The 12,998-nt window shown below is 53.9% G+C and overlaps 1 protein-coding gene across 2 annotated transcripts in view; it reads left to right on the top strand.

Annotated features, from left to right (window-relative positions):
- The first annotated feature begins 1,918 nt into the window (after positions 1 to 1,918).
- WSB2 (WD repeat and SOCS box containing 2) overlaps positions 1,919 to 12,998 on the top strand; it is a 23,233-nt gene continuing 12,153 nt past the window's right edge. Inside the window, exons 1-2 of one of the 2 annotated variants that reach the window (XM_062182388.1) lie at positions 1,919 to 2,005; positions 7,886 to 8,054. In XM_062182388.1, the coding sequence (XP_062038372.1) occupies positions 1,993 to 2,005; positions 7,886 to 8,054 (182 nt within the window). In that variant the 5' untranslated portion in view covers positions 1,919 to 1,992. Of the gene's footprint in view, positions 2,006 to 7,851; positions 8,055 to 12,998 lie in introns of those variants that run through there. The other variant, XM_062182387.1, reaches the window with a different exon arrangement.

Here is a 12,998-nt window from a genome sequence, read left to right as displayed (position 1 = left end):
GGGAATGAGGCCACATGGGCATGGCAAAGGCATCAGGTAGGGGCATGAGGCCACACAGGGGCGTGGCGAAGACGTGGTCTTCCAGTTCACAAATCTGATCAATTTTAACCTGTATGCCTGCCTACTTCAGTGGCAATGAGGAGGCTTGGAAGCCCGGAACAGCTGGTGGAGATCCGGGACTCCATGGGAGCCAGGGTGAAGACCAGCACGGGCTGGGATATGTCGCGTAGGGGAGGGCGGTTGTAGGAGTGAGTTTCGTGGATTCTATTCTTCGACTTAGTATAGAAATTAAAAGCCGGGAAACAATTTGCAAAGGCACAGAAACTTTTATTTGACAGAAAAGCGTCTGGGCCGAGAGGAGACCAGGCAGAGCGTGCAAACAGGATACCGGCTTCGAGGATGTGTCTCGGATTTTTAAGACATTACTATGGGGTCATTCTTCTGGGGGTGCCCATTGGATGGGGGTTTCACATAGGTATGTTGATTAGCTTGGGGCTCAAGGAAATGTCTCCTGGAGACAGCCCGTATCTCTCCAGTGGCTCAGCCCCTTCCTCTATTGGCTCTGCCTGTAACAGTGCAACCACCCTGAAGGTGTGATACAGCCGGGTCATATCAGACAGCACAAGAAGCTGTTAGTGGGGGAGACGCTTGTCCCCCGCCCCACTTGAAGGCCTCGGGATATAAGCTCAGAGAGTCTGGACCCAGTGGAAATGGGGGATGCTGAGGTTAAAATGGATGGTGAGCAGAGGAAAAGAGACATGGTAAGAGGAGCCCCACATGGACAAGCCAGGTAAATGCAGGTGTAATCCAGGGGCCTGGAACAGGCACAGGACAGAGGTGTCCGGGAGCAGCAGGTAACCCGAGGAGGGGGATGGGCAGAGCTGAGAGAGGGGCTCGCCCAACACTTGGGCAACAGGAGAAAATTTAAAATGGAGGGACTGGAGTTAAAAACAGGTAGTCGTAGGAAACACACCTGTAGTTGGTGTTAAAAAGCAAAGATGGGACACAACCGGGGGAAGGAGGTAGGCAGAGAGGAGGGGGACTGACTGGAAGCCAACAGACCAGAAAGGGAGTGAAGGGGGGGCGGCACATCCTGGGGCGACGACCACCAGCCGGGCCCAGGGAGACGCTCCGAAGCCCCCAGCTGTGAGGCACCAGACAACTGGTGGACACTGCCTCTCACCTGGCCAGCACACGGGTGAGGGGGCCAGCACGGTGGGAGAGGACGGCCCCTCGCCCCGCACGCCGGTGCCAGTCCGTACCCCTCCCTCCCCTTGGCTTTCCTACGCCGGGGGTCCCAGCGCCCCTTCCTCGCCCAGGGCCCGAATGTCCCCATCTTTGCCCCGCACCCACCCCTAGTCCCTGGAGCCGCACTTCCCCCACCCCCGGCGTCCTCCTCAGCTCCGCTCCCCCCACTGCTCCTCATCCCCCCACCACGTCATCCCTCGCCGGGTCTCAGGCCCGTCCTCATCCCTCCCCCACCCACGTTCTCCCCGAGCCCGGCTCCCCCCCGCCCCATTTTTTCCTCAGTCCACCCCCCGGTATTTCCCCGTGCCCCCCACTTCCCCCTCAGTCTCTCCCGTTTCCCCTCAGCACCTCCCATGGGTTTCTCACCCCACCTCCCGGGCCCCCGCGCCCCCTTCGCCCCCTCGATCTTCGCCCCGCGTCACCCCCCTCCGCCGTCCCCGCGGCCCCGTCCCGTCCCGGCCACGCCCCGCCCCAGGCCCCGCCCCGGCCCCGCCCACGCCGCCCCGGCCCCGGCCCCAGGCCCCGCCCGCGCCGCCGCCGGCCCCGCCCCAGGCCCCGCCCCCGCGCGGCCCCGCCCGCGCCGCCGCCATGTGACGGGAAGCAGCTGATGGCCTCTCCGGGCGGCGGCGGGCGCGGCAGCGGCGGGGCCGGGGCCGGGGCGGGCGGCGCGGGGGCGGCATGAGGGCCCGCGGCCCTGGGGGCTGAGGCGCCCGCCGCCTGCCGCGGGGGCCGCGCGTGTCCTCCATGGAGGCCGGAGGTGAGTGGGCCCGGGACGCGCCCGCCGAGGCCCGCGCTCCCGGGAGCGGGCGGTGACCCCGGGGCGGCCGTGGGGGCGGGCAGCGCCGGGCCGCCCAGCTTTGTTTCACTTTCGCTGTCAGCGGCCGCCGCGGGACCCGGGGCTCGGCGGCCGCGCAGCGGCACCGTTGGGACGGCGGGGGGCGCCCGAGGCTGTCACCTGTGCCTGCGGGGTGGGGGCGCCCGGGGCGGCCACCTGCGCCTGGGCGTGGAGCAGGGGAGCGGGAAGCCCCCCCGGGGCGATCCCGAGGGGCTGGGTGCCCGGGGGCAGTGTGGACGGGACTCGGGGCACGGGCGGGGGGTGTCACGGGCGGGCTGCGCATCAGCCGCCCCTCCAGGGCTGGGTGCGGGGTGACGGGCCCGGCCGTGCAGGGCAGTGGGGTGTGGGTCCCTGTAAATAGAATGGCCCAGCCTCTCCGGGCTCCGGGGAGGTGGCGTGGGGACGCGGCAGGTTTAGGATGCGCTGACGGGCGACGGGAGGCCCTGCCCCATCTTTGTTCACACGCTGGCCGGGGGAGAGCCCCCAGGGGCCCTCGGTCTCGGTGGGTCCCACGGGTGAGTTTGTTATGCAAAGGTAGGCCTCCTCCCTGCCTTGCCCCCACACCTCACCTGTAGGAAAATCCGGGGCGGATTTGGGATTTTTTTTTTTTTTTTTTTTTTTTCTGGGAGCCCTCGCTCCTCAACCTGCTGGAGAAGTCTCAGAAGGATCCAAGGCCCAGGGCTCAGAATTTGCCCCAGAACCCCTGCAGGCTCTGAGCGTGGAGGGGTCTGATTGCGGGTGGGTCGGTTGCCATCAGGGTATTCCCTGGGGTGGTGTTACCTTTTAATTTCGGAAATGAGGTGTCTTTGTTTGCTGGAGCGAGGTCGGTCTCCCTTCCAGTCGAGATAAGGGTTACCAGTGTGTTACCCGGGGAATTCTTTCTAAATGGCCCCTCCTGTGTTCCTGGATCTTTCCTGGATCACTTTATAGCTTCCGCCGTCATTGCTATTGATTCCTTATAGTTGAATCTGAAAGCGGTGTGTGGCTTGCCTCCCTTGGACCAGGAGTCTGTTTCCAGGTCTGGGTTTTTCCTAGTGATTGACGACTGTTTTGGGGGTGTGGGCAGAGCTGTTAAGAGCTGCCAAGCTACTGTAAAGGGTGGGGGGAAGGCCAGAGAGTTTCATGCCCTTTTCAAACTGAATAAAACCCATTGTAAGAGAATTACAATGGGCAGCAGTGGAAATCTCCAGAGCAGTGGTTAGGCTTCCTGTATTCATTCAGCAAATATTTATTGAGTGTCTACTATGTGCCAGGCACCCTGTAGGCCAGAGCGGGCCAATAGGAACGGCATACGAACCACATGTAGCATTTAAAATGTTCTGTTGGCCACATTAAAAAAAGAAAAAAAAAAAAGGGAAACAGGAAAATTAAATTTAAAACTTGGTCTCTTTCAGTCCAGTATATCTAGGATATTATTGTTTCAGCTGGATTCATTTACATAATCAAAAAGTGATTGCAGAATTTCATAGGTTTTTGCACTGAGCCTTTGAAATCTGGCGTGGGTTCTGTATTACTAATAGCCCATTTCAGTTGGGACTGGCCGCGTCTCCAGGGGTCAGGAGTCCTGTGTAGCTGTGGCTTGTGCTGACTGGACTCCCCTTCTACGGCTCAATAGTGGTCAACAGGCAAGTTCACGCGGGAGGGAAGGAGACAGGAAATACATCAAAACAACAAATAAGCAACAACATATCCGTGGAAGTGGGTGTTTGGCCTGGCGGTTCCGACCCCTGTGTCCTACTTCAGCGTGCCTGGGTTCCTGGCTCCTGCTCCTCACTCCAGCTGCCCGCCAGTGCAGGCTCTGAGAGGTATCGACCAGCCAGGGCTCAAGGAATTGGTAATCAGGCTCCTGCCACCCACGTGGGAAACTGAGCTGCCTTCCTGGCTCTTGGTTTCCACTGAAACCCAAGCCCGGCCCAGGTCTTCCAGGCATCCGGGGAGTGACCTAGTGGCTGGGGCTCCCTGTCTATCCAACTTTCTGTCTCTGCAATAAATAAATTTTAAAAACTGGAAAAAAATTGTGAATGATGATTTAAAGATTTATTTTAGGCCGGCACCACAGCTCACTAGGCTAATCCTCCGCCTGTGGCGCCAGCACACCGGGTTCTAGTCCTGGTCGGGGCGCCGGATTCTGTCCCGGTTGCCCCTCTTGCAGTCCAGCTCTCTGCTGTGGCCCGGGAGTGCAGTGGAGGATGGCACAGGTCCGTGGCCCCTGCACCCGCATGGGAGACCAGGAGGAAGCACCTGGCTCCTGGCTTCGGATCAGCGCAATGCGCTGGCCGCAACACGCCGGCCGTAGCAGCCACTTGGGGGGTGAACCAACGGAAAAAGGAAGACCTTTCTCTCTCTCTCTCTCTCTCACTGTCTAACTCTGCCTGTCAAAAAAAAAAATTATTTATTTGAAAGAGTTACAGAGAGAGAGCTCTTCCATCGGTTGGTTCACTCTGTGCCGATCCAAAGCCAGGAGCCAGGAGGTTCTTCCAGGTCTCCCACGCGGGTGTAGGGGTCCCAAGGACTTGGGCCATCTACTGCTTTCCCAGGCCATAGCAGAGAGCTGGATTGGAAGAGGAGCAGCCGGGACCAGAACCAACGGCCATATGGGATGCCTGCGCTTCAGGCCAGGGCTTTAACCCACTGTACCACAGTGCCGGCCCGTATAAAAATTAAACAATTAGAAGTGACTGGGCCGCTTTAGAGAATGAGGCTAGGAAGGTCTCCAAGATGTTGACACTGGACACTGGGCCCCAGTGATAGGGGCAACAGAGAGCTCTCCGTGCTAATGAAAGAGCTAATGCAAAGGTCCTGAGGCAGGAAAAACGAGAGTGAGAGTGGGGTCGTAGTTCATCTCCATTTTGGCACTGACTGCCTCTCATAGTAAGTGTCCTCCCCTTCAGCCTGGTTATCCCAACACAGCCCACTCACTGTTGTCAGGAAACCCTGATTAGGGGGTGGGGGTGGAGTGGTGCTGGTCAAAGGTTACAAAGCTTCAGTTGGACAGGAAGAGTGAGATCAAGAGACCTATTGTATGTCATGGTGACTGTCGTTACTGAATTACAGTCTGGAGTTGACAGTTGCCTTCTGAATCTGCTCACCACAAAAAATCCGAACTGGGGGCTACATATATTAATGAACTCGGCTAGGCCATTCTGCACATCAGCATCTATCTAAGGATCTTGTAGACCGTACAGAGATACTACTTCTGTCTATTAAAAGGTAAAGAAAACCCTGATCCGTAGGCTTTTTCCCCAGGAAGGGCCCCTGCAGGTGCACTCCCGGATGAAGCCGGATGCTCTGGGCTGTGTTCCGTTTTGTTCTGAAATTCCGTACTAGTGATGGCTTTTCTTTTCCAGTAGCCAGGTTTAGTTTGGGCCCAGACTCCAAGAGACTGGAGTGCACTGGGTTCTTTCTTCTTTTAGCTCCTGAAATTCCTGAACCTGAAATAGCGGACACGAAATCCCTCAGTCACAGAAATAGAGCGTGCATTCTGGGCAGAAGGGCTTCGGCTGAAATGTTTGACATGAGCAGCATAGCAGTTTAAGGGGCTTTATTTCATTTATATTTAAAGAGTATAGCATGTGTGTTTATCCAACAAATATTTACCGGCTGCCTGCTCCCTGCTGGGGAGACACATACAAGGTCTCTGCTGTGGAGTGGCCCTGTGGCTGCTGGGTAGGGAGGGTTGGAGACACAGTGCTGGGGGAGAGAATAAAGTGAGGACTGGTGAGGGAGATGGGCCAGGGGGCAGAGAACAGTTGTCCTTTGAGTCAGACCGGAACGAAGAGAAAGTGCCAGCCCTGGGGAAAACTGGTGCAAAGGCCCTGCGGTTGGCACCAAGTGCGTGTAGTCAGGGCCCGTTGGCCAGTGTGCGGAGCTGGGGCCAGAGACGGGAGATGTACAAACCCAGGTGGGAAACAGGTGGAGCCAGGTAAGGAGTTGTGTTATATTCTTTTTATTTTATTTGTTTTTTAGAAAGGTTTTTATTTATTTGAAAGTCAGAGTGCCAGAGAGGAAGATCCTCCATCCACTAGTTCATTGCCCAAATGGCCGCAATGGCCAGGGCTGGACCAGGCCGAAGCCAGGAGCTTCATCCTGGTCTCCCACGTGGGTGCAGGGCCCAGACACTTGGGCCATCTTCTGTTGCTTTCCCAGACTCCTTAGCAGGCAGCTGGATTGGAAGTGGAGCAGCCGGGACTCGACCCAGCACCCAGGCTTCACTGCTGTACCAGATTATAGTGCTTGAAACTGATCACTCTGGGAGGTGAGGAGGATGGGTAGGGAGGGGCCAGTGTGGAAATGAGAACGTTTGGAAGAAAGGCTGCCTTGTGGGCAGCGAGGAGAGACGGTATTGCGTGGGTTAGGATGGAAGCTATGGAGATGGGTAGAAGACGTATGAAGTCTTGGAAACATGGGAGGGAGATCACGCTTGTGGGTGGTCTGGGAGATAAAGAGAGAAACGTTGGCTAGAGCCCCCGGGTATCAGAAGGTTGTGTAGGTTGTGGATGGGGGAACCCGGCATGAGTTTTACGAGGATGGAATAAAGAGGTTTTCTGTAGGTCAGTGGAAGACGACCTTACAGAGCAGTCAGGCTGATGTTTGTGCCCAGCACTGGCACCGTGGACACTTTGGGCCAGGTTGGTCTTTGTGGTGGCCTGTTCCGTAGAGTGTTGAGCAGAATTGCTGACCTCTGACCTCTATCCGCCAGATGCCACCAGTGCCCCGCCCCCTGCTGTGACCACCACAGGTGCCCCCAGGAATGAAATGTGGGTTGTTTAAATTAGTACTTATCAGTGGCCATAAAAGGGCCAGTCTGGAACTGTTCTGAGTAACACACAGGCCAGGAAGTGACATCATCCAGGATGGGAGCCAGTTGGAGTGTGCAGTACAGTTTGTTGGCCTTTGAGAATCTTCCCTCGGAGTGGAGAATTGAACTGCTGTTCAGTCCATGAAGAAGCATCCGTCCAGTGCCTGCTTTTACAAGATGCTGTGCTAGGCCTTGGTTTTGGAAGGAGGGTGCTTAAATGCTGATTCCAAAAGATTCCAAAAAGAAAATGAGCCAGGTGTGACTGTCAGTGAGCTACTGTGTCCAGGAGGCTGGGGGAAGGAGGCCGGGCCCAGGGCTGGGCACACGGGGCAGGTGAAAGGCCTGGGCTCGGTGCCTTTTACAGGTAGCAGCCTTGGAATGTATTTGACAGAAATTACATAATTGTGTGTTTGAGCCTTTGCAGCGTTTCCAGGGACAGAACAAAAATGGTCCAGGAGACTACCGGAGACCTGGGCAAGATTAGATGAAGGTTTCAGTGGGCGCAGAGAGGGGGTGGAAGCTGGGGAGATGGGGTGGGGGCACTCATCAGTAGCGGCAGAACCAGGAGAGAGGGGACCCTAGTGTCCATTTCCCATTTCTCCATTGCGCGCTCTTTGGAGGAGGCGGAAGTGCACTGGAAAGCCTTGCCCTTTCGAGCAGTCCTGCGATTTTGATTTTTTCCCCATCTAGCGCGGTCCTGACTTGCAGACTCCAAGACCTTCTTGTCCGGGCATTCATTGGAAAAGGTGGTTCACTGGGTTGCCTGCACAAAGGTTCCTCCTTTGAGTCATGATTAACCAGCAGTGGAGAGTGCTTGGGACTGAGTAACCCCGGTGGAATGTGGCCTGTGGCTACTGTTCCTGCCCCAGGTCACTTAAATGACAACTCCCTCCTGGAATCTGTGGCGTTTCCCATCGGGGAGACAGCTGCCTCCAGGGACTGGAACCAGGCAGAGGTGCTCTGGAGGGAGGGTGGTCTGTGAAGCATGCTGTCTCCCGCCCCAGAGGAACCACTGCTGCTGGCCGAACTCAAGCCCGGGCGCCCCCACCAATTCGATTGGAAGTCGAGCTGTGAGACCTGGAGCGTCGCCTTCTCCCCCGACGGCTCCTGGTTCGCCTGGTCTCAAGGACACTGCATCGTCAAGCTGATCCCCTGGCCCCTGGAGGAGCACTTGTGAGTACCCCGGGGCCCAGGCACAGGAATGAGCGAGCTCATCACCCCGCAGAGAGACCCCGTGTGCCTTAGTGAACATCTCCCAGCCACTCCCCTCCGGCCCTAGGCACCCACTGATCTGCTTTCCATCTTTGTAGATCCGCCTGCTCCGGGTGTTTCATGTGAGTGGACTCCTGCTGTGTGGCCTTTTGGGGTTAGATCCTCACCGCGGATCAGCACTTCTTTTCCATTTATTGCCCCGTGTGACCGCATCGTTGGAGATGCCAGACGGTGACACAGTTTGTCAGTTGGAGGGCGCTTGTGTTTTCACCTGTTGTGAGTGGCACTGCTATGAACACGCATGTATACGCCTGTTGTTACAGGTGGTTAAGCCTTTGAGGAAATGGCCGATTTGCAAAGTAGTGGCCCTTCAGCCTGGAGTTCAGGTTCCGAATTCTCCTGTCTTGCCCCCAGCCACCCTCGTGCTGTCTGATGACAACGCAGCCATGCTAGTGGGTCTGAAGCGCTGTTTGTGTTTTCCTGCTGGCCCCGGTTCACCTGTTGAGTGGCTCTTTGTCAGCCTCCTTTGGAGAAGCACCCATGTGTATCCTGTGGCCATTTGAAAGTCGATTGTTTTTGTTACTGATCAGTTTAGTTTCTGCGCCAGGGTTTCCTTTCTCTGCGATGGCCGTCCCCGTGTCTGAACGCTGCGCTCCCAGCCAGCTGACCCAGCATTGGTACCTTTTCACTTGTCCCAGGGCAGCTTTGTGTCTACATGTGCTTATTCAGCCAACATTTGGGGCAAATCTTATTTGCCCAGAAGTGAGCTAAGGGCTGGGAATCCTGAAATCAGTCCATAAGGCCCCAGCCCTTGAGGGTCTCATTTGTTCTACTTTGGGTTTTCTTACAAATAGGGTTATTTGTTTTAAGCTCTTAATACATTCAGCCTGAGCCTTGTTGCCTTGTTACCGGTTTGCTGAGATGGGAGCTTTGCACGTTGCTGGGTTTGCAGGGTGTGATTTTACAAAGTCTGCATTTAGTCTTGGTCCCCATTTCCTGGCACGCAGTCCCTACAGTCCCCGGAGTCTCTGAAGTGAGCTGTGTGGTTTTTGTGTGTCGTTGAGTTGACTGATGGCTGGCAGTCTCTGGGTAGCCTCAGGATGGGGGCTGGTCACTGGGAAGGCAGGATTAGAAGGTTGGGACTTTGAGTTCCAACCATCAGTCTCCTGGGAGAAGAGGGACCATTGGTATCCAGCGGCCAGAGGTTTATTCCACCATGCCTGCGTAACAAAACTTCCATAACGACGCAGAAGGACTGGGCGCAGCAAGCTCTTGGGTGGCTGCACACGGGGCGCCTCCTGAGGGCTGCTCTGTCCCAGAGGGGCCTGTGTGTCACCTACCCCTTCCCACGCTCCTTCCCCGGAATTTCTGTGTCTGGTGTTCATCGGGATCCTTTGGAATGAGCCAGGGAAGAGAAGCAAAGTGTTTTTCTGAGTTCTGTGAGCCACTCCAGCACCTTCGTGGAACCACTTGATGGCTGTTTGGTCGGAAACAGAGGTAAAGCAGTGAGGCTTGGAGGTGCGGAGGGCAGTGCTGGGGCCTCTGACGCCGGCTCTGAGTCTGAAGCCACGGACTGGAGTGGAATTCCGGGCAGCAGAGTCGGTTGCTCACTGGGTGTGTGGGGAAGACCCCCACACGTTTGGCCGAGGAGTGGGAGGAGAGGGGAAACTGAGCTTGGCGTCCTCAGACTGCTGTGGGTTCTGCCCCACAGCCCTCCTTCTGGAAACACCAAGGACTTACAAACCCTTCTCTTCTCAGAGAGGGGTCGTCCACTTCCACTGATTTTCATCATGAAATTCGTTATTTAGTAGTGGAAAAGTCAGGACTAGTATAAAATATAGGGAAGAGAGATGGTTAAGGAAATTGTCTCACTTCCGCACGGCATTTTTATAGCCGTCAGACTGCTGGGTTTGTAATCCTAATTTTCAGTTCCTTGTATGGTCAGTTTAATGATGATGTCAAGGTCATCATTGTTTGCCGATTCTCTGCTTTAAGTACAAGGGACCTATTTCACATCTAGGCTTCAGTTGGATGTAAATTTTTGATATGAAAAGGGTTTTTAAAAGTATCAAATTGAAAATCTTCTGTTTTCCCAAATATCATATACTCACATACATGCATCAATGTAGATAAACTTGCATGTGCATGGATTTTAAACATTTTTTACTCCAGTGTAAACTTTTGATTCTATTTTCCACAAACTTTTTGAAGTATCCTCATATAACTCTTCAATATTACTAAGAAGAGTGGTAAAAGGGATCTGAATGTTGATCCTTTTCGTGTACCTGTTGAATATGTAGAGAGAAGTGTTATTAATATGTTAAATGAGAAGTTACCAGTTTTGGGTGAAAAGATTACCCATTTTAAAGACTCGTAAGCCTGGGAAATGCTTCTGGTGTGTGGCTTCTTGAAAAAAACAGGCTATAAAACCAGAAAGAACTGGGTTCATAAGTGCAACATGATCCCAAATTTGCTTTTTATTTCTATGTATTTAAAACACTTATTTGTTTATTCAAAAAGAGTTACGAAGAGAAAGGGACAGAGATCGTCCATCCACTGGTTCACTCCCTAAATGGCCACAACGGTTGAGGCTGGGCCAGCTGAAGCCAGGAGCCTGGAACTCCATTCCTGCCTTCCATGTGGGTGGCAGGGGCCCAAGTGTGTGGGCCATCCTCCACTGCTTTCCCAGGCGCATTAACTGGGAGTTGCTTGAAAGTGGAGCAGCCAGGACTCCAGGCAGTGCATCACAGGTGGTAGCCTAACCTGCTGCACCACAATGTCTGCCCCACTGAATTTGTTTTTTAAAAACATATGTTTTAACCATAATAAACACACTATAAGTGGTTTAGGATTTTTGGTAACTTTTATTTTCGTATTTGTCTCATTTCCAAATTTCTTCCATGTTTCTCTATAATTTTAAATGTTATCATAAAGTCCTTTAAAAGAGGGAATGTGGGCATTTATATTCTTGTTAAGATTGTTACTTGTTTTTCAAAAATCCTTTAGGTAGTGTTCTTGCTGCTAGAAAGAATTGACATAAACTATACAGTTGTTCTTCTTTTAGAAATGAAAGTTTGGGAAACTCTCGTTTCAGTGAACCGAAGTTCAGCCAATGAATCTCCAGGCTACCACCTCCCATGTAATTCACCCCTTGACTCCAGCAAACTCAGAAACAGAGTATTTCTTGAGATTAAGGCTAGGATGCCTGAGACTTGAGTTCTTTGTAGTTTTTTTTTTTTTTTTTTTTTTAGATTTACTTTTATTTATTTGAAAGTCAGAGTTACACAGAGAGAGGAGAGGCAGAGAGAGAGAGAGGTCTTCCATCTGATGGTTCACTCCCCAGATGGCCACAATGGCTGGAGCTGCACCAATCCGAAGCCAGGAGCCAGGAGCTTCTTCTGGGTCTCCCACACAGGTGCAGGGGCCCAAGGACTTGGGCCATCTTCTACTGCTTTCCCAGGCCACAACAGAGAGCTGGATTGGAAGAGGAGCAGCTGGGACTAGAACCGGCGTCCATATGGGATGCCAGCACTTCAGGCCAGGGCATTAACCCACTGCGCCACAGCACCGGCCCCTGTAGTTTTTTAAAGATTGATTTATTTATTTGAAAGTCAAGTTTACAAAGAGGGAGAGACAAGAGAGAAAGAGATATCCTCTATCCACTCGTTTACCAAAATGCCCAGGGTTGTGCCAGGTCGAAGCCACGTGCTTCGTCTGGGTCTCCCATGTGGGTGGCAGGGCCCCAAGTACCTGAGCCATCTTCTGCCGCTTTTCCCAGGCCATAGCAGGGAGCAGGATGGGAAGGGAAGCAGCGCCCCTATGGGATGCTGGCTTCACGGCGGCTTTCCCTGCCACGCCACGCCTGCCCTGAGACTTGAGTTCTAATTCCAGGTCTGCCCGACCTTGGACTCCAGCAATGTTAATTCTGTCCCACGTGGAGATTTTAGTACAGCCATGTGCCACATAGCGATGTTTCGTTTTCTGAAAGGCCACACACGTGACGATTCTTCTCGTGAGATTGTATCCCAGGGCTGTCGTCAGCCACTGAGGGCTGTGTGAGCACAGTCTGTGGTGTCCTTTCAAGGACAGAGTCGCCTCGCGCGTTTCCTGGGATGAATCACCCGTGCTAAGCTGCACGTGACGATTTCTAGGAAAATCAAACATACAGAAATGAAATAACACATGAACGTGTCCTAACTCCTTTGGAACAAAGTAGCTGCAGGTGTAGCCCTTAATTCAAATACAGAGCAGAGTTTTATAAAAAATAAAGCTAATGTGGCCGGCGGTGCTGCGGCTCACTTGGCTAATCCTCAGCCTATGGCGCCAGCACCCGGGTTCTAGTTCCAGTTGGGGTGCCAGTTCTGTCCCGGTTGCTCCTCTTCCAGGCCAGCTCTCTGCTGTGGCCCGGGAGTGCAGTGGAGGATGGCCCAAGTGCTTGGGCCCTGCACCCCATGGGAGACCAGGAGAAGCACCTGGCTCCTGGCTTCGGATCGGCGCAGCGCGCCAGCTGTAACAACCATTAGGGGGTGAACCAACGGAAGGAAGACCTTTCTCTCTGTCTCTCTCTCACTGTCTAACTCTGCCTGTCCAAAATAATAATAATAATAATAAAACAAAAAATAAAGCTGATCTAATGGTGAAAGCTCCAAGCAGCTCTTCCTATAAGCTGCCATTAAAGTCTTTTCTGGGATGGCAAACTCAGGAGCTGGGCAGGCCAGGTGGGTCTGGGCAGTGTGTGAACGGGCAGAGGAGGGGCCGTGGGTGGATTGTGTTATATCTTAATGTTAGCCGTCGCAAAGCACACCGGACACTGGAGTAAGGGAAAGGGTTTATTGGGAACACCCTGCAGACCGGAGTGAAGGGGCGGCGAAGGAAAAAGAGAGAGAAAGAGAGTATAAGAGACAG

The sequence above is a fragment of the Lepus europaeus genome, chromosome 23, assembly GCF_033115175.1.
Source record: "Lepus europaeus isolate LE1 chromosome 23, mLepTim1.pri, whole genome shotgun sequence".
NCBI classification, from domain to species: Eukaryota; Metazoa; Chordata; class Mammalia; order Lagomorpha; family Leporidae; genus Lepus; species Lepus europaeus.
Note: the sequence above shows the minus strand (reverse complement) of the source record. Positions and strands in the feature narration are given on the sequence as shown.